General features: G+C 41.9%; 1 protein-coding gene across 3 annotated transcripts in view; it reads left to right on the top strand.

Moving 5' to 3' along the window:
• The window catches only part of LOC136120649 (protocadherin alpha-C2), a 108,189-nt gene extending 88,088 nt beyond the window's left edge, over positions 1 to 20,101 (top strand). For all 3 annotated transcript variants that reach the window (XM_065874171.1, XM_065874169.1, XM_065874168.1), the window contains one exon: positions 17,419 to 20,101. In XM_065874171.1, the coding sequence (XP_065730243.1) occupies positions 17,419 to 17,729 (311 nt within the window). In that variant the 3' untranslated portion in view covers positions 17,730 to 20,101. The remainder of the gene's footprint in view (positions 1 to 17,418) is intronic.
• The last annotated feature ends 4,951 nt before the right edge of the window (positions 20,102 to 25,052 follow it).

A 25,052-nucleotide genomic window follows, 5' to 3' on the forward strand; every position in this document is an offset into this window, starting at 1 on the left:
ACAGTCATCCTTCCTTACATCTAGTAGGTGTTTTTTGCTCACTATTATATTCCCAGTGTTGAGGCAGCTGTCTAGTACATGATGGTGCTTAATAAATATTTGTTGAACTCATCAGGGAATAGCAATGGCTGAGGCTATATTTGAAGCCATGTCTGCCTGCTGCTGAACCCTATGCATTTAAATAATACACTACTGTTACTTTGTCCCAATTGCCAGGTGAAGCGAATAGTTGGGTAACTAGGAGAAGACTATTCACTGTCTGAGTTCCAGGCCGACTGTAGGGGTCTATAGTACTTTCCCATTCCTGCTGTAATCAGTTTCCGCAAACCTTGCGACTTAAAGCAATACAGATTTATTATGTTACAGTTCTAGAGGTCAGAACTGGGTACAAAATGGGTTTTACTGCTGGCTAAAATGTAGGTAGGTTCCTGCCACTATGTAACAAGGATCCACTTTCCTTCAGTTTCCAATAACATGTTCCTCATTTCCATCTGAGCCCTCCCTGGCAGCACCTTTAATGTCCATATTTCTACAACAGTCTGTTCATGACAAGTTAGGTATTCCCCAAGACAATATATGTTTTCTCTACCATACTCCTCACTTCTGAGTCCTCTCTGGCAGAGTCATTAATATCCATATTTCTACTAACAGTCTTTTCAAGGTAATCCAGGCAATTTCTTCATGCTCCTCAAAGCCCTCCAGTCTCTGCCCACTGCCCAATTCCAAAGCCACTTTTACATTTTTACTTATTTGTAACAGCAACACACCACTTCCAGATACCAAAATCTGTAATAGTTTCTAGGGCTGCCATAACGAATGACCACGAACTGGGTGATTTAAAACAATACAAATTTATTACCTTATAGTTCTGGAAACCAGAAGTCCAAAATGGGTTTCGCTGGGTTAAAAATCAGCATGTTGGGGCTTCCCTGGTGGCACAGTGGTTAAGAATCCGCCTGCCAATGCGGGGGACACGGGTTCGAGCCCTGGTCCGGGAAGATCCCACATACCGCGCCCGTGCGCCACAACTACTGAGCCTGTGCTCTAGGGCCTGCGAGCCACAATTGCTGAGGCCCGCGTGCCTAGGCCTGAGCTCTGCTACAAGAGAAGCCACCGCAGTGAGAAGCCTGCACACCACAACGAAGAGTAGCCCCCACTCACTGCAACTAGAGAAAGCCCGCATGCAGCAACGAAGACCCACCCAAAAAGCAGCCCAAAAAAAAAAAAAAAAATCAGTGTGTTGGAAGGGCTGCATTCCTTCTGGAGGCTCTAGGGGAGGACCTTTTTCCTTGTCTTCCAGCTCTCAGGCTGCCTTCATTTCTGGGCTTAGTGGCTCCTTGCTCCATCTTCAAAGCCAGCTACGTAGCATCTGCTAATCTCACTCTGACTCCCCTGCCTCCCTCTTTCCCTCGTAAGGACCCTTGCGATTACATTGGGCCCACCTAGATAATCCAGGATTATCACTCTAGCACAAGATCCTTAATTTAATCACATCTGCAAAGTCTTTTTTTACCATGTAACATAACATATTCACAGGTTTCAGGAGTTAGGACCTGGGCATCTCTGGGGCACCATTATCCTGCCTACCTCAGAGTCATTTATGTGCAGGCAGCAGTGGCTGTGTGTGTCTGTGTGTAAATTTCAGTAGAGACGAAGGTAAAATAAGGTTCATATTAGGACGCTGAAGAGGGTGTAGTCAGTGTGGACTAGACTTTAAAAGCCTTTTAAAAGCTATTAATTGCCAGAAGTTTGCTGGAGACACATTCATCACCCGCTTTCTCTCCAGACCTTAGCTAATTAGGAATCGATGCATGGGGCCACCTGAGGAAATCAAAGTTCAGAATCAGGCTTATTATTGGTAAAGAAGTTCTGGAGAATACCACAGGGCCTCTAGCAATGCAAGGGAAGAATACCACAGGGCCTCTTAGCAATGCAAGGGAAGAAAATCAAGAATGGCAGACCTCTCCCTTAGTGAGGAAGGGGAACTGTCCTGGTTCGATTGGCTGAGCTAGAGCAGAGAAAGAGAATTAATTAGGTAAGAGGTATGTCATGAAAGAACAGTACTGTTGATGCTAATTTGGCGCAGTCAGGAAACACAATCCAGGGAATTCCCTGGCAGTCCAGTGGTTAGGACTCCATGCTTCAAATGCAGGGGTGGGGGGGGTGGGGGGCGGGTTTGATCCCTGGTCGCAGAACTAAGATCCCACATGCCGTGCGGCGCAACCAAAAAACTAAATATTTTAAAATAAAATAAATAAATGAATAAAGGGCATGGTAGCTAGCAAAAAAGTCAGTCACTATTTCTAAATCTCACTTTTCCTCAGGGATGCCTCCTGTGTCAGGGGCAGGGTGGTTGTAGGCCAATTCTGTGGATACACATGTATTCAGGATTTGTTTGTTTGTTTTTTAGGAGCATTTTGCATAACATACCTATTCTCACACTGGCTACCTCCTTGAGATCCTAACAGGCTAAGCACTTCCAAAGCCTGGAGCATCTCGGCACTCTCAGCAGCTCTGACTGGAGACTAAATCACCCTCTTGCCTCTGACAGTGACTAGCCATGAGACCCATGGAAGGTTCTCCTTGGAAGCCAGCATCCCCTAGAGGCTCCTTGTGTCACTAAGATGTCGATTCGACTGCTGTCCCTCAATCTGCAGCCAGTGGGGTTGTGTTTAGTCAATGATCGGTGTCATGTCAATTTCCCTCTGTTGGACCAAGTATAAATTGATTCTAAATATCTGCCTTGGGGAAATTTCTGTAGGGAAGATGAGCTTTTCAGTGTGCTCTCTCTAATTCTGGGCACTTAGAGATATAAATTAGTTTCCTTGGTCTTTTCTCACTCAGGGTCACAAACCTTGCCTCCAAGATACTAGCCTTCTATTTTTTTTTTTTTTTGTGGTTCGCGAGCCTCTCACTGTTGTGGCCTCTTCCGTTGCGGAGCACAGGCTCTGGACGCGCAGGCTCAGCGGCCATGGCTCACGGGCCCAGCCGCTCCGCGGCATGTGGGATCCTCCCGGAGCAGAGCACGAACCCGCGTCCCCTGCATCGGCAGGCAGACTCTCAACCACTGCGCCACCAGGGAAGCCCAGATACTAGCCTTCTAAATGGTTGTGATTTGAAGGGCACTAGGAAGATCATCACAAAACTCACCTAACAGGCAGGTCCCTAGAACTTTACCATTAACCACCACCACTAGAAGCATTCTCTTTTAAAATACCCCTTCATTCATATCCTCTCTCTTCCTCCCTCCTTCCCTCTCCCTCTCTCTCTCTCTCACACGCACACACATACACACACAAACACACACACACACACATAAAGTATTAGACTATCCCGTCCAAGGGTACTCTCCTTGGCTTGGCTTCAGTGTAGAATTTGGTTGGAACTTCCTATAGTCATTAAACAAACATTTGTTAAGTACCTACTTATAGCCAGTCTTTGTTCTAGGTGATGCGAATACGATACTAAATATAACACAGTCCTGTCCTCATCATCTAGTGGGGGAGACAGAAATGTAAAGAAATAAGGTGGAAATATTACAGTGTCAGGACCGTAATAGTGCCCTGTATAGGCAGGTCCAATAAGGAAGCTTGTCGGTCCAGAATGGGACCCAGAGTCTATCTATGTTGTAATCCATGCAAACCCCATGTAAATATGGTCAGCTGGTTCATCTTTCCTGATAAGGACCTCTTTAATTGTTTTCACAGGGCCCAAACCCAAACCCAACCATGAATGTTAGATATTGTGGGAGCCCAGAAGATGGAATTGGGAATTTAGGGGACCAGATCAAAGAGTATGTGGCATTCAATACTGGGTATTGAAGGATGGTACATAGAATGCGGGAAGAAAGAGAGTTCCAGACAAAGGGAACAATACATGCGCGTGTGTGAGCCTTAAACCCAGAAGGCATATTCTGGGTGAACAGAATGAGTGCATTTGATGGGCGGGGTAAGGTGGAGGACTGTTGGGAAATGAGATCAGAAAGCTGGACTGGAGTCAGATTTTGTTGGCTTTAACAATCCTGCTAAAGAATTAGAACTTTCATTCAGTTGCTGGCAGTGGAGAGCCACCAGGTTTGTTTGTTTGTTTTTAAGAAAGGAGCCTCTATTGAGCCTCCTTAGCTCTACTGAATCTGCAAAAATCATCCTGTAATGTGTCAAGACAAATTCATAAGCTATCAACCTAGTGTTTTCCTCCACCTAAATCAGGGATTAGAAATGTTGAGTGTCTAGAAATGTGGGACCAAGAGGGTGATGAATGCAGCATTTTTGTAAAAAGGCGTGGCCTTGGAAATGTTCTTAGGTAACTCTGCTGGACTTGGTTTGATCGTGTCTAAGAAAATGTGGAGCGTGAAGGGAAGGCTTGTTTAAACTTTGCCTGTGTTAGCTTTTTAAGGGAGGTAGCATGGCATTGCACAGTACCTCAGCTCCCTGTGGTACAGCTTCATCCTTGTGCCTCAGATTTATTAATGTGTATAAAAGGAAAGACTGCAGGCTGCTGTAAGGATTAAGTGAGATGATGCCTGTGAAATGCTTAGCTCACGCTACTATTTTCTCAGTTTAATACACCTGGCACTTAGCACAATACTTGGCACATAGTGTATAGGATTCACAACGTCTTTGCTAGATGAAATGGAATGGTCTTAGGGTCCACAGAGTCGTAGGGTGGTGGTGGTGGAGAGGGTTCTCCCCGGCGACACTCATTCTCCTGCCTTCCTCCCTGCAGTATTCTGACAGCACCTCCGTTTTACACCCTCAGTGCAGAGATATCACGGTTTGTCTAGAAATGGTTGCTCAAGGCTGCAAAGGGACACAGCAACGGAGAGCCTGGGATTGCTGCTAAATCTTAAGAAGAGCAGATTGTGACAAAGTACAGGGTGGGGGGGAAGACAGAGAAGAGAAAATGTGAAAACCTAACGAAAACCAGATGCAGTGCTCTCACTGAGTGACATGGTGATGCCTCACCCAGTTTCAGGTGGGACAGGCAGGGTGAGACCACTGTGAAGAGTCACTGTCAGGTTGCGGTACTGAAGGAGGAGCCCGGCGGTGGGCTCTGGGGTCCAGGCAAGGCTGCTCCATGGGACCTGCCACTTGGAAAATGCCCTGTTTGGTTTAATACTATGCTCTCACCGCCTTGAAGTTCTTAATCATTTTTTACAAGGGGCCCCCCCATTTTCATTTTGTAGTGGACCCTGCAAATTATGTAGCTGGTCCTGGGTGCAGGCTACCTGGGGCAGTGACATTTTGCCTCAGCTAGTTTTTGAGCTAGTTTTTTTTTTTTTTTTTTTTTTTTGCAGTATGCGGACCTCTCACTGTTGTGGCCTCTCCTGTTGTGGAGCACAGGCTCTGGACGCGCAGGCTCAGTGGCCATGGCTCACGGACCCAGCCGCTCCGCGGCATGTGGGATCCTCTCGGACCGGGGCACAAACCTGTATCCCCTGCATTGGCAGGCGGACTCTCAACAACTGTGCCACCAGGGAAGCCCATAATTAATTAATTTAAAAAATGGGTAGCACCTTCCTCCCTTACTTCAGTCATCCACTACCAAGAGCTTAGTGTGTATTCCCCAGATTTTTTGTACTGTAAAGTTTAAAGTACTGTATTATAAAATAATACGCAGTTACATTGTTGATGTAAATATTAAACAGTACAGCATCATTTATGTGAAAATATTCAAGTTTTCCTCCGTTCCACTCCCCTTTAGTGAGGCAACCACCATTAACAGTTTTGTCTGTATGCTTCAAATATATTTTTTAATTAATAAACTTTGTTTCTTTAGAGCAGTTTTCGGTTCATAGCAAAATTGAGTGGAAAGTACAGAGAGTTCCCGTAAGCTCCTGTCCTCACACCTGCCCAGGCTCCACCACTATTGTTAACCAGCACCAGAGCGTGCATTTGTTACAGTTGATGAATCTATGCTGACACATCACTGTCACCCCGAGTCCAGAGTTTACACCAGGGTTCACTCTTCCAAATATTTTTCAAATTAATTTTTAATTATGTAATTGATGTATGAATGTTTTTTCTATGTCTATTAAAAATATGTAGGCTTTCAAAAAGCAAAATGGGATAATATCATGCATATTAGTATATAGCTTGTTTTTATTTTTTAACAAATACCTTTCCAAGTCACTACATGTAGACCTGCCTCATTCTTCTTTAATAAGGGCATACAGTGTTGTATGTCTATATTATGTTATTTATCCAGTTTTCCATTGGTATATATGGTTTTTAAAAAATATTTGTTTGGCTGCATCAGGTCTTAGTTGCGGCATGCAGTATCTTTCGTTGTGGCACGCAGGCTCTTCCTTGTGGCACGCGGGCCTCTCTCTAGTTGAGAGGCGGCACACAGGCTCAGTAGTTGCGGTGTGCGGGCTCTCTAATTGTGACAGGCAGGTTTAGTTTCCCCGCGGCATGTGGGATCTTCGTTCCCTGACCAGAGATCGCCCCACGTTCCCTGCATTGGAAGGCAGATTCTTAACCACTGGACCACCAGGGAAGTCCCTATTCGTTTTTTAAACAACTTACACATTCTTTTTTTTTATTATTTAAATATTTATTTATTTAGGCTGTGCCTGGTCTTTGTTGCGGCACACGGGATCTTTAGCTGCTGCATGAGGAATCTCTTAGTTGCGGCGTGCATGCGCATGCGAGACCTAGTTCCCCAACCAGGGATTGATCCCGGGCCCCCTGCATTGGGAGCATGGAGTCTTACCCACTGGACCACCAGGAAGTCCCCACATTCTTTTTTTTTTTTTTTTTTTTTTTTGCGGTACGCGGGCCTCTCACTGTTGTGGCCTCTCCCGTTACGGAGCACAGGCTCCGGACGCGCAGGCTCAGCGGCCATGGCTCACGGGCCCAGCCGCTCCGCGGCATGTGGGATCCTCCCACACCGGGGCACGAACCCGTGTCCCCTGCATCGGCAGGCGGACTCTCAACCACTGCGCCACCAGGGAAGCCCCCCACATTCTTATACATATATATTTTGCGCTCCTAGTATTATATAGAATAAATTTTCAGAAGTGGGATTATTGGTTATAGGGTATGAACATATCAAATTGGTGCTCTCTTATCTGGGGTTGACTGCACTTGTTATACACTCCCTCTATCCCCCACCTCTCTGTCACTTAAACTCAGTGACACCATCTTCAAGGGACTTAGCCCTCAGGGTTGAGAATACTGGAGCAGGGAAAGGAGAGAATTTACTTGTGAATAATAACAGTAATAGCTCACCTGCATTGAGCACTTAAACTATGTTTTGTGCACTCAAGCCAAGTATTGTTCTAAACACTTTACATGTATTAACTCCTTTAATCTGTATAACCACCCACAGAGTAAGTCTATTCTTATACCCATTTTAATGCTTAGGAAACTGAGACACCTAGGGTTAAGTAAGGTCACACATCTGTCTAGTAAATGTTGGGGCCAGGATCTGAAGCAAGGCTCTTGTGCTCTTAACCTCTGCACACACTCTCTAGAGAGTTTAAAGCCATAAAGATGTCAGAGTTTCTCTACCTTGTTTATTCATTTACTTGTCTTTTTCTACACTGTAACTCTTTGAGGGCAGGGTACCTGTCCAAGTATTCTTCATAACCCTATACCCTAATTCCTAGCACCATGTCTGATTTATTGTACATAATAAATAAATTTAGTTGAATGGATAACAATGCCTCTGGGAGGTAGCTACTATATCCATTTTACAGATAAAGAAACTACAAGTCACTGTCACCCAAACGCTGCAGTAGAAAAGACTAGTAAGCGGAATTGTGGAGCTGCAGTTTGAACCCATGGCTTTTGATACCTAATCCAGGGTGCTGTCCACCTTGCCTGAGCTGCCTCCTTCCTGCGTGTTTCTGAGGGCTCTGGAGCATGGCTCCCTACCTAGCAACTGTTTCTAAGCTGGAAGACTCACAGCTAGCCAGTTTTAATGATCCCTGGGAGGGGCAGAGCCTGGTGGGAGGAGGGCCCCTGGAAAATAGTTTCTGGAAGTACTGCAACCAGGAATCAGTTGTTAGAGGAGTCAGGTTCCTTAGAGGACTACCGCGTAGTAATAATACGTATCCTCTATGTCGGCTTCTGCATGCCAAATGTTATTCTGTGTGATTTATGAGCATTGTCTCTTTTTAATGATCGCAATCCCATTAGATGGATATTGTTATCTTTGTTTTACATGTGAAAGAATACTGAGAGGCCGAGTGACTTGCTCAAGGTTACACAACAAATAAGTGCTAAGGCTGAGATCCAACTCAAAATGTGTGACCCCCAAACGTTCATTTTAAGCATTCTGCTACCCCAGCTTATAACAGCAGCTGGGGCAGGGGACATTGTAAGAAGAAATTGCCCTCCCAAGACCCTGGAGGACTTTAGTGACGAGTAGGTAGAGAAATAAGGTAGAGAAAATAAGGTAGAGAAAACCATGCAGCCCGAGCCCTCCTAGGTGACGGGGTCACAGAAAGAATAAATGTTATTTTATTTTGTTTTTTTAGCTGGCTGTGGAGAGCTAGGAAGATTTGAGACCAGCCATTCCAATTTTTGAATCTGGGTTCTCAGCACGTGGTGTCTTTATAGTCAACCTAGAAATGGCAGAGTTATTTTGGGCACAAAGCAAGAGCTGTGGCTTTAAAAATATGCCACTGTTTTTATCTCTTCCGCTTCAAGATTACTGAAAATTAGCCCAGCTGTGGCCTGAGGCACCAAACAGCCACACAGTCTTCTTCCAGCTCACTCAGCCCACCCTAAGCGGGTGAAACACCCAGAAGTGGCAGCCTCTGGGGAGTGGCTATCGGATTAGTTCCCCATCACCAAGCCTACCTTCTGATCACACACACACACACCATCCCTTCCCAGCTACTGTAGGGATCAGGATGCTAGGCCTGTGAATCAGCTCAGCTCTGTCTTCTCTCCCATCCCCAAGGCTTCAATAGAAGTAAAAAAAAGTCGTAATTCTAATATTGAGCTGAGGAGTCAGTACAAGAATAATTTTTCAGCTTTATTACCAAATCACTGTTTGATTCAGGGCAGACAATCTTGTGGTAATTTAAGCCTTTACTTTCCTTATCTATAAAATGGAAATCTTAAAAATATATATTTTTTATTTTATATATATATATATATATATATATATAATGTATGTATATGCAAAGTGTTTAATAAAGTGCCTAAGAAAGTACCCGGCCCATAATAAGCAATCGATTGATATTCCTTAAACTAGTGAATCTTCTGCTACTCTGATCTTACTAACAGGTAAAATGTGGTGAGCTTTTACTTTATGTTAGGCACTGTGTTATATGCTCTCTAAGGATAATTACATTTAATCCTGTAACAACCCTATGAGGTGGATGGTATTATTCCTTTACACATGAAAACTGAGGCCCAGAGATAATTAATTTGCTAAACATCACGTAATTTACATGATGTAGCCAGATTTAAGCCTAGTATTCTGATTATAGGGCCTAAAGTCTTAAAGAGAACAGGGAGTATATTTTTACATTCCCCTGTTTCCATGGAAAATTCTTTCCACTGTCAACTGAAGGACTAAGAAGCAGTGGGGAAATGTCCAGGTGGTTTTAGCTTTCTTTCCCTGTCTCTGATCCTGGACAGGATTTGGGTTTCCAGCCATCATTCTCCTGTGTTTTGTGGGCTGTAATTACTCAGATTTACTTTGCCCAGTTCATAAAGGATCGAGTGAGGGAGAGGAGGCGGAGCTTGTCCAAGCAGTCCACAAACCATACAGATGGTGGGATAGGGGGTGGGGAGGGAGCGAGATATGTTTTACATCCTGGTCTTTCAGTGGGTTTGATGGCAGATGCTTTTTGCGTTTTGGTCTGAGCGTGTATAATTCTACAATCTGCCAAGTTCTGGTAGAGAAAGAGAGGGAGAGACAGAGAGAGAGACACACACACACAGAAGAAATGGTTGCTCAAAGCCACAGAAGGCTCAAATGAAATTGGAGCTGCTTGAAGGGCCGCAGTGGCTGGCGGGGTGGGAAAGGAGTCCAGGAGAAGCGAGGTGTCCCTGTGCAGAAAGCCTGGGTGTTCACTTGCAAACCCAGAATCTGCACAGCCTTCCGTGCCCTAACCCTCCCCTGCGCGGCCAGAGGCAGCAGCAGAAGCAGCAGCCCGCGCCGGAGAACAAGCAGTCCAGGGGAGCTGTCTGGTGGGGCCGGAAACGGCTGTAATCATTTAATAGCCTTTGCTGGCTGCACGAACCTAGCGGAGTGGGCGGTAGGCAGGCTCCAGAGTGCTGTCTGGCAAGATGGTCCCCCGCTTTAATCAAAATGATGGGTTTTCTGGAAGCTCTTTATTAACCTCAGCACCAGAATCCCAGAGATGGTAACAAAGGGATGAATGGGAAGCGAAGGGGAGGGCTGCAACCTGCCGGCTGGGCTGCGATTTTCCAGAGCTGAGCACTCACTCCCGCAGCCCCACCCCTCCCCCCACCTCCACACTTCTTTCTATTGATTCTTTCTTAGAGGCTCCTGCCTGCATCGCCGTCTCCCAAATGATGACTAAACAGATATAGCCAGAGCCATTGCTATATTTGTATAATGCTTCAGGGTTTTCAAAGGGCCTTCATATACAGCCCAGAATGTGGGTCTCGTTCGTAACTGGAGTGAGACTACCTAGATTTGAGTCCCAGACTCCCCCAGTTAGTAACCCTGTGACGATTGGTCCTCAGTCTCTTCATTTATAAAACCAACATATCTATAAAGCAGACATGGATATTGGCAATATCTACTTCCTATGGTTCTTGTGAGGAGTAAAAATTGTATAGCATATGCAGATCTGCTTAGCCCAGTGCCTAGCACATAGGAAGGCAGAGTAAATGTTAACTAATTCATAACCCTGATGAAGACAGGAAGGTGATCACCTCCATTTTATGCCTGAGGCAACTGAGGCTCAGAGTGGTGTATGTAAATTGCCCAGGACTGTGTACCATTAAGTGATAGAACCAGGGCAAGCCCTCAAGTTCAGAAGAGCAAAGCGAGAGGAAGAGAGGAAAAGAAGATTAAAAATCCTCCAACATTCTCCAGGCTTGCCCCTCTAAAAACTTTCCTGAAAGTACTATTCTTGGTCAAAATGACTGTGGGTTGTTTCGTTAGGGGAAGTCTGTGTAAATCAGATAAACCTCTCCTGGCCTTAGCTGATCGTCAGGAGCAGATTAGAATAGGGGTTGGGGGTAGGTTTACAAGTCTGGCATTTGCTTCACAATCTTCAGGACCTTCCCTGGCATCTGCACTGGCAAAGCCTCCAGCTCAATTGTTCCCAGTCACTGAGGCTAAACTCCATCCAGAGTTCGTTTAGAATGAAAGAAGAAAGTAGGGAATGTTGCCCAAAATACCCTGGGCAGTGTCTAAGGGAAGTGCCTAAAGTGAGTTATTGGATTAGGTGAAGTGGTCAGCTACCCCCATAGGGCAGTTTTTAAAGCTGTAGATCTGTATGCCTTTGTAAAACAAGAAGTGTATGTTGTTCATATTTTTACATGTATACCTACTGTGGAGAAATCAGCCAATTAAAAAAAAAAAGGCAAAACCTTTTACTATAATTATGATCATACTGTATTAAACTTTCAAATTCCATTGGGTTGTAATCTGAATGTCAGGGAAGGGCTGATCCTCCGCCACTTGATGTCTCTCAGAAGTCCTCTTTCCAGGCTGTAATAGATCCATTCATTTGGGTCATGGCTGCATCTCAGTCTTGTCTTTGTGAGCCAGTGAGCTGGGTCCCTGGGAGCAGAGGGGAGGGGACCTGTGGGAGGTCCCAGGAGCAGGAGAGGGAGACAGCACTGAAAGAAGAAACATTCCCTTGATTGACCTGAGACTGGCCCTGGGCTGGGGTTAGGGGTAGAAAAGGTTCATCTTCCTTTCTCATCTTTTCCTCATCTTCCTTTTTCATCTTTCTCATGAGATACTCTCATCAAGGAGTATCTCCTTGATTCTGCCCCAAAGTCACAGCATTCTATAAGCGAAGCAGGCCAAGGGCTTCAGTGCTCTTGGCCAAAAGGGACTCAGATTTAGGAGGTCAGTAAACGTTGTTTGTCACAGCCTTAAGATATTACTTCACCTGAATGAACCCTCAGAGATGTTCGCACACACATCAGCCAGAACAGGTTGGGTACAAGGATCCGGGAGGCACTGGGGAAACCAGATCTTGTTCTGCTCTGCAGGAGCTGAATATGAGGAGGAGGCACCTGAATTCTTCTTGGAGTGGAGGCTGAATCAGACCCAACCCAGACTCCCAGCCAAGGCCCAAGAAGCTCAGTGACATGTAAAAGAACTCATCAACTCTTAGGGATCCTGCTGTGAGAGGCTCCCTCCGCCTATAGGCACGGCCATTAAGGTCATTTAACTCTGCAAGATAAAAATATCTCTGAACTCTGCATCTCCAGATGACAGTCCTAAAGGCCTCATACAGAGTCCTGGCTGTGGTCAGAAAAATTTCCATCCTGGACTCTGTGAGAGCAACTAAAGGACTACAGAGTGGTGTTGAAACCCAGTTCTCCTAGATGCCAAGTCAGAGGCTTTTAATTGCATTTCTCCCTTTTGTCTCAGTCTCTCAGGGGCAGGGCCTGTATTTGAAAGGTCAACAGGCAGATTCTAGCTGAGGTCAATTGCAGATTTGACTATCTTAGAGGAATCAAAGAAATCAGTCTCAGAGAAAAAATATCTATAGCCCTATGTCCAAAGAGCTATAGTGTCAGCTCTGCCAGGGGAAGCGTGGTGTAGCAAAGGGGTTTATGAGAGAAAAGAAACTCTCTTACTCCCTTTCCCTACAGTCTGCTGGTATTTGGACTAAATTTGCAATATCCTTACCCTGCCGTCCTAGCCCTGAGAGCTACGCCATGTATAGTTGCCCATGTGTGATTCCATTTATTGAGCTCTTTCATTGTGCTGGAGTCAGCCTCAGCACTTCACATGCATTTCCTGGTTGTCTTTAGGGACTCCAAAGTGCGGCAATGGAAACGTATTTGATCTGCTAAGGAGTGGGCACCACTTCCATTTCTCACATCAGTCCTTTCATTCATCCATCCAGCAAGTATTTATCAAACACCTGTTATGGGCCAGGAATTGTGCTAGACACTGGCTACACATTGGTGAATAAAACAGATATATTTTCTTATAGAATAGATTACTAAAAAGAACCTGCTGTATAGCACAGGGAACGTACTCAATACTCTGGCGTATATGGGAAAAGAATCTAAAAAAAAAATGAGTGGATATATGTGTATGTATAACTGATTCACTTTGCCATACACCTGAAACACAACACTGTAAATCAACTGTACTCCAGTAAAAAATTTTTTAAACATTCAAAAATAAATACATATTTTCTGCTTCTCTGGACCTTACAGTGATAGAGATAGAGGTGAAGGGGGTGCTGCTTGGCTAGGATGGTCATAGAATGCCTCTCTGAAGAGGTTTCAATTAAGCACAGACTTGAAGAATGAGGAGTCATGCTAAGCATGAAGGGGAGACCATTCTAGGCAAAAAGAAACCGTGTGTGTACAGATTTTGAGGCAAAAACAATCCCAAGGGGTGTTGAGGAATTGAAAGAAAACCTGTGTGGCTGGAGGATAGTGGTAAGAGAGACACTTGTAGGTGAAATTGGAGAATAAAAGATAACAGGCTATTGAAGGGCTTTGTATACCATGTTAAGGAGTTTGATTTTTTTTTTTCCTCTCAAGGCAATAGAAAACCTTCAAATAATTTTGAGCAAGGGGAGTGATATAAAATAATTTCTATTTTTTAAAGGATTTTTACTGTGTGCATGTTATACTTCAGTATTTTAAAAACGGAGAAAGACTTTAAGGAATAAAGATGACTCTGGCTATGTGTGGAAGGTTAGAGAGAGGCAAAAGTAGAAGCAGGCTGAACAAGGAAGAGGCTATTGTTGTAATTCACATACAAGATAATCGTGTCCTGAAAAAAGGTAGCAGCAGTGAAAATGGGGAGAAGAGGACAAAGTCTAGATATGTTTAGGAGGCTGAAATGACAGGTGTTGGTATATTATAAATGAAGAATTAGAGAAAAATGAATAATGGCTCTGAAGCTTCTGCCTTGAGCATTGGAGTGAATGGCATATCATCGATTGAGATGAGAGATTTAGAAGGGAATAGAGGAGAGGAATCATGAGTTTGATTTCAGATTCCTTCAGTGTGAGTTGCCCATGAGACTACCAAGAGGAGATACCAGATAGGCAGTTGGATACATGAGATTGGAGAGACCTATGGGCTTTAAGTATACATTTGTATCTCATCAGCATATTTAGATGGTATGTTTACCCATGGACAGGCTGAGATTCCAAAAGGAGAGAGTGAAGAGAAAGAAGAAGAAAAGGTCTAGAGCCAAACCCAGGGAAGCTGCAATACATAGGTAAAGAGGATCCTGCGAGGAAACTGACAAAGAACAGCCAGAGAGAGTGGTCAGGAGAATGGTTTGATATGGAACTCATAAAAAAATAAGTGTTTCAAGAAGGGGATTACTAATGCTGCTGAGAAGTTCAATAAGATGAAGACTAAAATGTGACCACTGGCTTTGGAAGTAATATAATCAGTGAGCTTGCCATGAACAATGTTAGAAAAGTAGTGCTCAAGGGTACCAAATTAGAGGAGATTGAGAAGTGGTGGAAGGTAAGGAGATGGAAGTAGCAAATGTAGAGAATCCCAAACTACAATCAAACGTAAACTGTTTATCTGGCAGAACTTTCCATGGCTCCACCGAACACTGCTGTGATGCCAAAAGGTTTCAATGTCATGGCCACTGGGATCACTTCGCTCAGACAGACCATTACTCTTCTTCTCTAGCTCTGACCTCTACTCTTCTAGAAGTCATTGGTGTACTTTATGGTGTGTCTTCCAACTAGACTCTTGGGAAAGTCTTGCACTGGAAACCCCTGTGGATGCATAATCATTTTCTCAAGTCTCAGCATAAATTTCACCTCTCTTGGAATCTCAATTGACTTTCTCAAGTGTAGTTAATAATTTTTGCCTCTCGGTCCTATAATACTTTACATGTACCTATGTATATCTTACCTTTTATTTTTAATTGAGATATAATTGACACATAATAGTTCCAGGTGTACAACATGATTTACTATTTGTATACATAGTAAAATTATCACAATAAGACTAGCTAACATCTCTCACTATATATAGTTACAAAAAAATTTTTTTATTATGATGAGAACTTTTAAGATCTATTCTCTTAGCAGCTTTCAAATATGCAATACAGTATTATTAACTGTAGTTACCGTACTGTACATTACATCCCATGACTTATTTATTTTATAACTGTAAGTCTGTACCTTTTGGCACCCTTCACTACCACCACCACCATCTAGCAACCACCAATCTGTTTTCTGTATCTATAAGCTTGTTTTTTTGTTTGTTTTTTTAGATTCCACATATAAGTGAGATCATGTGGTATTTGTCTTTCTCGGTGTTATTTTGTCAAATATTTAAATATTGACATTTCACTTAGCATAATGCCCTTGAGGTCCACTCATGTTGTCACAAATGGCAAGATGTCATTCTTTTTTATGGCTGAATTATATATATATATAAAATTCAGCTGTGTGTGTGTGTGTGTGTGTGTATCACATTTTCTTTATCCATTCATCCATCGATGAACACTTAAATTGCTTCCATATCTTTGCTATTGTAAATAATGCTGCAGTGAACATGGGGGTACGTATATCTTTTCAAGATAGTGTTTTTGCTTTCTTTGGATACATACCCAGAAGTGGAATTGCTGGATCATATGCTAGCTCTATTTTTAATATTTTGAGGAACCTCCATACTCTTTTCCATAGTGGCTACACCAATTTACATTCCCACCAACAGTGGACAAGGAATCCCTTTTCTCCATACCCTCACCAACACTTTCTATTTCTAGTTTTTTTGTTAACAGCCATTCTAACAGGTGTGAGGTGATAGCTCATTGTGGTTTTGATTTGTATTTCTCTGATGATTAGTGACATTGAGCACCTTTTCACATACCTGTTGGCCATCTGTATGTCTTCTTTGGAAAAATGTCTATTCAGATCTTCTTTCCATTTTTCAATCAGATTGTTTGGAGTTTTTTTAATACTGAATTCTATGACTTCTTTATATATTTTGGATACTAACCCCTTATCAGATATAGGATTTGAAAATATTTTCTCCCATTCTGTAGGTTGCCTTTTCATTTCATTGGTTTCCTTCTTTGTGCAGCAGCTTTTTAGTTTGATGTAGTATCATTTGTTTATTTTTGCTTTTGTTGCTTTTGTTATCAGATTCAAAAAAATCATTGCTAAGACTGATGGTAAAGAGCTTACTGCTTATGATCTCTTCTAGGAGTTCTATGGTTTCAGGTCTTATGTTCAAGTTTGTAACCCATTTTGAGTTAATTTTTGTGTGTGGTGTAAGATAGAGGCCCAGTTTCATTCTCTTATATGTGGCTGTCCATTTCTTCTAACATCATTTATTGAAGACACTGTCCTTTTCCCATTGTATGTTCTTGGCTTGTTTGCCATAAATTAACTGACCATTTTTGCATGAGTTTATTTTTGGGCTCTGTATTCTCTTCCATGATTTGTGTGTCTTTTTATGCCATACTGTTTTGATTACTATAGCTTTGTAATATAGTTTAGAAGCTTGGTGCCTCCAGCTTTGTTCTTCTTTCTCAAGAATTCTTTGGCTGGGGCTTCTCTGGTGGTCCAATGGTTAAGACTTCATGCTTCCACTGCAGAGGGCACAGGTTTGATCCCTGGTAGGGTAATTAAGATCCCACATGCCATGTGGCATGCATGCATGCATGCATAAATAAATAAATCTAAAAAATAAAATTAAAAAATGCTTTGGCTACTGGGTTCTTTTGTGGTTCCATACAAATTTTAGTATTGTTTGTTCTATTTCTGTGAAAAATGCCATTGGAATTTTGATAAGGATTGCATTGGATCTATAGATTGCTTTGGGTAGTATGGGCATTTTAACAATATTAATTCTTCCAATCCATGAGCATGGAATATCTTTCCATTTGTTTCTATCTCCTTCAACTTCTTTCATAAATGTCACAAAGTTTCCAGTGTACAGGTCTTTCATCTTCTTGGTTAAATTTATTCCTAGGTACTTTATCGCATATTCTGCTTTAATCCAGTACATTTCCTGCCCCACTCCCAGGCAGGGTAATCACAACCAGATATTCTTTAGAAAATTCTTCACAAAGAACCAAAAATATGTTACTAGAAACGTAGATTTCTGGACCCTCTGGTGAAAAAAATCGTTTCCAAACATTGGCCTTGCCCTAGGCTTGAAGAAATAACTCACGATTTCATGGGAGCCATGACCATCTGTGCAGCCTCTCCTGTGTTCAGGCTCCTGGTGTGGCATATGGAAAGCATATGTTGACTCTGTGACTGACTTGTGATGGTTTGTCTTGCAGAACCAGAGGCAGGAGAGGTGTCCCCTCCAGTCGGTGCTGGTGTCAACAGCAACAGCTGGACCTTTAAATACGGACCAGGCAACCCCAAACAATCTGGTCCCGGTGAGTTGCCAGACAAATTCATTATCCCAGGATCTCCTGCAATCATCTCCATCCGGCAGGAGCCTACTAACAGCCAAATTGACAAAAGTGACTTCATAACCTTCGGCAAAAAGGAGGAGACCAAGAAAAAGAAGAAAAAGAAGAAGGGTAACAAGACCCAGGAGAAAAAAGAGAAAGGGAACAGCACGACTGACAACAGTGACCAGTGAGGTCATCTAATGGAAACAAGCCACTTAGCCAGTTTTTGTAATAATGGCAAATCTCTCCCATGTAGCAACTCCCTACTCCCTTTTCCTATCCACGTGAGCCCTTTCTTATAGACCTCAGAAATCTGCAGAAAGTTCCCTATGTCTGTCTAGATCACATTTAACAAGTTTTGTCTTAAAAGCTTTACTAAGTCTGGTGTTAACTCTCTCTCTCCACTCTGGCTTGTTTTCAGAACCTAAAAAGCAGACCCAAGTCTCCTTTCTCCTCCGCCACAAAGGAGAGGCTTCCCAGCCCCGCCAGTGAGAGGTTGGACTCTCTGCCCTGTGCTCCGGGGATCCTGTCTTGATGACACTTTCAGGGCAGGCTGAAAGGTTTTGAGATTGAGCAGCTTGAGTGTCTGTGGCCACTGGGTATGTGTGGCCACCGGGGAATATGTTGGCTGGGATGGGCCAGATTAGACTAGGAGGGCTGGGAAACAAAGGCAAATCAACAATGGGAAATGTGAAACGAAAAGGTACCAGACTTTCTAAATCTTACAACTGAAGAGGCAGTGGCCACCCTCTAGCAGACAAAACTCCCCCCATTGACAAGGCTTTAGGAATCCCTAAGTCTCTTGGCTGTGGTGTCATTATACCTAAAACCTGCATTTTACCTACAAGCCAATAGTTCAGTGTTTAACAGGGGGCCAACCAGGGCAACAGAAGCAGATCTGATGTGTTTCCTGCATATGTCCTTGTGCTCACTTTATTAAAAATTCTTTTGCACACAATGTTATGAAAAGGTCAGAATCTTTTCCGACAACACATATGCAAAAGCAAAAGAAAACCCCAGCACCTCACTTTATGCTGTTTGTTGATAGATTTATTTAAAAAAGAGAAAATCTATAACTATAAATCTTTAAAGAGAAATATGATGAATTCAATTCCCCTAAACTATCCTCGAAAGAGAATTCAGCCTACAGCCATTTAAATGATCATTGCTGCTACAGAAGTGCTTTAAGAGAATTGCCTGAAACATCTGTATTATACCGGCCACCTGCCAATCACAGCTTTACTCTTTCAGGTCACTCTGGGGCTGCCTCTTGCATGTATTAATTACTAAATAAAAGGATCTTTCGCTCTCTGTTTTCTAAGAAACAGTTATGTGCACTTTGAATACACAACCTTCTCTAACCAACTGTATCAAGACCCAGAAATTGAAGAAAAATGTTGTTTTCTCATACATACAGTGAGCGACTTTCCAATCCTCTAATTCTGTGATTTGTCTTGGTGTGATCGCCAACACCTTCTCTTTGGTTTAGTTTTCCTTTTCTATAACACTCTGAATTGCTAATCTTGCTAACACCTATGATGTTACCTGAGCTCAATCTCCCATATGTATGCTCTATGCTATTATAAGACTCCTGATATATATTTACTCCGTGCTTGTGTATGTGAATGTTACTGCAACTATTACCTAGAGTGAACTTTAAGCTTTATTGTTGAATGTAATTCCATTATATTTCCTTTTGTACACCTGTGAAAAAGTGCAGTAGAGTTTTTTTAACCATTGTTAATCAACTTTTATGTATGAAAGACACAGTAAAATTTCTTTCTTAAATCAAGATACTGGTGATTCAAGGAATTTTATTTATGGTCAGCCAAGAGCTGTCTCTTGCCAAGACTCTTGCTGGCAAGGGAATGGTTAAAGCTGTTTTTCTCTAGTAACAGTTCTGGAATGCATACTGAAGGTATTTCCTGAGGGTGTGCAAGCACAAAAGTTACCAATCTGACCTCTTTGAAGTTACAGAATACTTTGAAATTCTAACAATATCTGGAATATCAGCTCATAGAGAATAATAAAATTTACTGTCACCTTAAATAAGAAATTTTAATTTGTTAAAATGTACAATTTAGAAGTTTGATTAATTATATTATCTTTTAAAAGTTAACATAAAAGAGGTAGGAGTCTGTTATTAAAAGCATTAAATCTCAAAAAAACCTCAAACCTGTTTTGTCTACTTTTAGCTTCATTCTCCCATTTTTTGAAGGGTGTGTAACTTCAGCTCTGCAGGATTGCATGGGGTAAAACTTATTGCTAACACATGTGAACCATTGCTACATCATTGTAGGTTGTAATCATTTTGCCCCACTGAAACCCATGTATCTGACCTTACGTGCCTTTTGAATACTAGGAGAATCGGGCTAATTTATTAATGATGATAATTATAATGCATCTGTACAGCACTTTTACATTTGCAAAGTGCTTTCCAGTCCATGTTAGTTACTAGTTATTACAGCTGTAAGGATAAAACACGTCATATGGATTCATTTTTGATTGGTGCTATTGGTATTTCCTCTGTTATTGCTAATAAATGGAAAATGATGGTATGAAAGAAATGGTGGTCATTTCTAAGAAGAAGAGTAGGAGAAAACAGAACACTGATTATTATTAGCTATTATGATTGAAGAAGGTTGCAGTGTAAAACATACCGTATCATTCTCTGGCTGTCTCCCTGGCTATTATGTTCATTACTAAGGCATGACACCCAATGGAATCAAGAATCAAATTCCACAATATTACCAGAACGGGCAGCCAGGAGGTTTCTGGGTCACTTCCCAGTACACCATTTCAGTCTTCTCTAATAAGAATTGCAACAAACCAATTTTAATCACTAGAGCCCTCCAGTCATCTTGTTCATTGTTTGTTTAGCCCTTGTACCTCTCTACAATTGGGAAATCAAATAATGCCCCCAAGAAATTAACTTTTATTGAGTACAGGGTGTATGCCAGCTAGTGTAATAGGTAGGCTTATAGTACATGTTCTGTAGCAAATAGATGGTATTTTCCTTCTGTAGTTAAATTTTTGTGAGCATAGGCTTTAGATGCAGTAATTCTCAAGTAGGAACAACTTTGCCCCTCAGGGGACATTTGGCAACATCTGGTTACATTTTTGTTTGTTATTTGGGTGGGGGGCTACTGGCATCTAGAGGGTAGAGTCCAGCAATGCTGCCAAACACCCATAGTGCACAGGACAGCCCCTCACAACAGAGAATTTTCCAGCCCCCAAAAGCAATAGTACCAAGATTGGGAACTCTTGAGATGGAGCAGCTGTAAATTTGTTGTCCGGTTCATTTGTGAGATGGTAAGGGGACACCATTACTAATTACCTCAGGATACAAGATGTAAACTGGGATGTATGGTGAATCTACTTATAGAAAAAAATAAACTGGTATTAACTCTGTCACTTACTGGCTGGGGAACCTAGGACAAGCCACTACTCTCAGTTCTTCAGCCTCCATTTCCTCATCTACAAAATACGCATAATTATAATACAGACCTTATAGATTTGTGGGGAAGATTTAGCGAGATAATCTCAAAAAGGTTTCAGCACAATGTCTGGCACACCATAATGCTCAATATATAGTTATTATTAAGAACCCTCTTCTTTCATCTCCTCATCTGTTTTTTGAAAGATTTAGCTATTACCCTCAGGACACTTTTCCTACTGATTAAAATGCAGATGGGGGATGGTAAAATAACATACTTGGCAATAAAAATATTTTTACTCCACTTTTTTGCTCACCCCTCATATTCAGCTTCTGCAGTGCAGAACAAAATTTGGTTCCTCCAGTGCCTCACAGACCATTGTACCCAATGCCTGATGAAACATTAAATCCTTAAGGTCTTTTCTCAAAAACGTCTGAGCTTGTCTCTGAGCTTAAGCTCCTGTGAGAAAGACACTGATAAATTTGCTTCCATAAAATGTAGTCTAGAGTACATAAAGAAATAGGGAAAATTGGGTAGTGAAAAACATAAAGCCCAGCAATTTGGTAGGTTATGCAATTATCATGTGACTTGGGCATCATCAATCCACAAAGAACATGAACAGTTTAGACAACCACTCAGCCAGTAGTTGGTCTTACAGCAGAGCTAAAAAAATTGACCTCTGATCCATAAACATTACTGAAGGGCTGATTAAACAGCCTCCATTTTTAAGCTCTGCTTCTACTAGACTAATTTTATACATTGAATTTTTATTATAAAAGTAATACATGCTCTTTTTTTTATAAATCAAAAGAATCCAGAGGCATATAAAGAAAAGTTAATTTCCTCAACCAGCTTCTTTCAATTCTCCCTCACACAGGTATCCACTGTTAACATTTTAAGGTATGCTTTTCCACATTTTTCTGTCTGCACACACATACCCACACAGAGACACTCCTATTATAATTAGGAAGGAGACTTTAGTTGGTGAGCATGGTGCTATTCTCCCTTTGAAGTTGTATCTAAGGGTGGTATATAGCAACCTTATTGTCATAACCAGTGTCGGGAAGGGGAAAATGTCCCCCTCTACCTGCCTTGAGTTCTTGTGGCTGGACTAATATTAAAAATGACACAAGACAGATTAACAGGAGAGAAAGAAACAAATTTTATTTCACGCGCATGGAGGTCTTATAGAAATGGCACCTAAGAAGTGGCCAAAGCAGGCAGCTTTTGTACTTTTTAGACAAGGAAACAATAAATTAGTAAGGAATTGACAGGTCAAAGAAACAGGTTTGGGGTGATCAATTAGTGAAGAGTCTAAAAAGAGTTTAGGCTTGGGGTAGTATTGATAAAGAAGTAACATGGTTTGTTTATAATAGGCTTCTGGGACTAAATACCCTGTCTCTGGGGATAAGGGCATCCTTCTACCTCCAGATGCAGGTGCACTTTTCACACGGGAGATTTATTTCCTGCTTTCAGGGAGACAGAAAGGTGGGTCAGGGTGTCCCTCTTGCATTGGCCATTTCTTAAGTAACTTTAATTCAAAATATGTGGCCTATTTTGGGACAGCCTGTCCTGAGCCCCAGCACCAGTTAGGTAAAACGTAGAGAATTAAACTTTTGTGTATGTGTATATATCACATATACATAAGTTTAATTGCTTTCTTTTTTAAGTAAAAACAAGCTAATACCATGCTCATTACCCCGAAGTTTTTGTTTTTTGTTTTTTTAACTTACAATAACATGGAGATTTCTCCAGGTCAACTCTAAATCATTCTTTTAAACTCCTGTACAAATCCCATATAATAGATCATAATGTCATAATGTACTCATTTTTTCCTCTATTAATGGACAATTGGGTTATATCCAGATTTTTGCTACTATAAACAACAAAAAGCACTTACGTGCAGTGATAAATTCAGTTGCTGAGCTTTATAAAACCTGTTCTAGGTGTATCCCAAAGAGGAAATGTAGGGACTTCCCTGGTGGCGTGGTGGTTAAGAATCTGCCTGCCAATGCAGGGGACACAGGTTTAAGCCCTGGCCTGGGAAGATCCCACATGCCCTGGCAACGAACAGTAGCTTCTGCTCTCCACAGCTAGAGAAAGCCCGCATGCAGCAGGGAAGGCCCAACACAGCCATAAATAAATAAATAACTTTTTTTTAAAAAAGAGGAAATGTAGAAGGCTTTTATGAACATTAAGTGACTCCCTCTGTAATAACCACAGTCCTCTATTTGAACTTATACTCATTTTTAGCACTCAGCAGTCAATTATGGCTCTATTTATATAGATGAATGATGAAAAACAGAATAGACATTCACAAGAAAGACAGAAGTCAGAAAGATTTGTTTTCATTTACTTATCCAAAATCGTTTCCTAGGAGCTGCATTTCGCCCAAATACTTTTCCTCTTCCAATCACAGATTGAGATGCCCGTGTCCAGGAGGAAGAGATTTTCCTCTACTTTCTACATTCTTCTGGCTCGTCTAAGAATTAAATCCACACGAGACAGATTAACAGGAGAAAGTCAAACAAAAGTTTAATAACACATATACCTGGGAGAGGCCAGGAAAACTAACTCACCCAAATGGCCAAAACCCTCACCTTAAACCCCATCTTCAGCTAAAGACAAAAGAAGATGTTGGGGGTAGCAGTTTGGGACTTTTAAGGAGAGGAAGGCAATTCACATGGAGATGAAAAAGCAAATGTTTGGTAAACAGATGTTCGCTGGGCCTGCAGAGACAATGGGACACAGAGTGGATTCTGATCTCTAGGCCCTGCCCAGTTCCCCCCATAACCCCTAGTTTTTCTTTGCTTATATCTGATGACAGCACTATTCTGCGAAGGGGCTCTTTATCTAAACTTTTTTTTTTTTAATTGAAGTATAGTTGATTTACAATGTTGTGTCATATCCAAATTCTCTAGGCAGCTAAGTGGGAGGTAAAAAGACAGATTTCCTGAGTCTTCTGCTTCTTAAAAATAATTTTATCAGCCTAAACTAATCCTCATGCCAATGAGAAACAGTTTGGGTGGAAATTTTTGTCCCCTGCACCAGTTGTGGAACATTGGTGGGTGGTGCATGTGTTAGGGAGCGGTAGCTGGGATGGGCAGGGCTGGATAAAGCCTGGGGTTGCTCCTAGGGCGGGGACGTGGCTTTCTGCAGGCTGAGTTTAAATCCAATAGAAATTTAGTTTCTTTGCATAGATTTGGAATGATAGGGCCAAGAGGCTAAGGAACAGGTCCGTTTCTGCTGGCTAGATGTACATTCTTTGATTGCAAGTTAAAGAGACCAATTCCCTCTAGCTTAAGCTAAGAAGGAATATCTATTATAAGGATACAAATTTGTCTCATTGAAACTAAGAATTGGAAGGCAGCTGGGCCTCCAGAAGGGACCAGAGACTAGAAAGCCAGAAGAAATCTTTTTTTTTTTTAACTTTATCTTCTCTAGTTATTCTCCTTAGTCTGATTTATTCTTCCCCTATCTCTACAGGCCAGAATTTTTCTTTTCCACAGCTTCTAAATTCATTTACCCTTGATTCTAGTGCTCCACAAAAACCTAACTTCTCTTTCTAAATCCCTATTCTAAATTCTTCATGGAGAGAAAAACTGATTGGATCACCTTCAGTCAGGTGGCCACTTATGGTCCCATCAGCCATGGGCCAGTGGGCTATGGAGAGGAAAGAGAATTCCCAAAAAAGGGGAGTCAGACACTTAGAGACAACGTTAATAGCCTGCTGACAGCTGATATTAATTACCCAAGTGTATACTAAACATCAGTGTATAGAATCTTAGAAAGTTAGGGCCTAAAGGAAGCTTGTTTAACAAATGAGAAAACTGAAGAAGGAAATGACTCATTCAAGGTCACACAGCTAGTTAATGACAAAGCAAAGTCATTCTCCTCTTACCATGGACTGCAAGACCAGAGGCCACCAGGAGTGAATAACAGTATATATTTCATTATATTCTTGACAGCCATAAGTAGTATAATTTAGGGAGGCCATGTTTATTTCACATAGAGAGTAGTATATCATTGTTACATATGTTCTATTCCTCTTTTTAATCAAAATGGAAATCAATATTG

The sequence above is a fragment of the Phocoena phocoena genome, chromosome 3 (assembly GCF_963924675.1).
Source record: "Phocoena phocoena chromosome 3, mPhoPho1.1, whole genome shotgun sequence".
Taxonomy (NCBI): domain Eukaryota; kingdom Metazoa; phylum Chordata; class Mammalia; order Artiodactyla; family Phocoenidae; genus Phocoena; species Phocoena phocoena.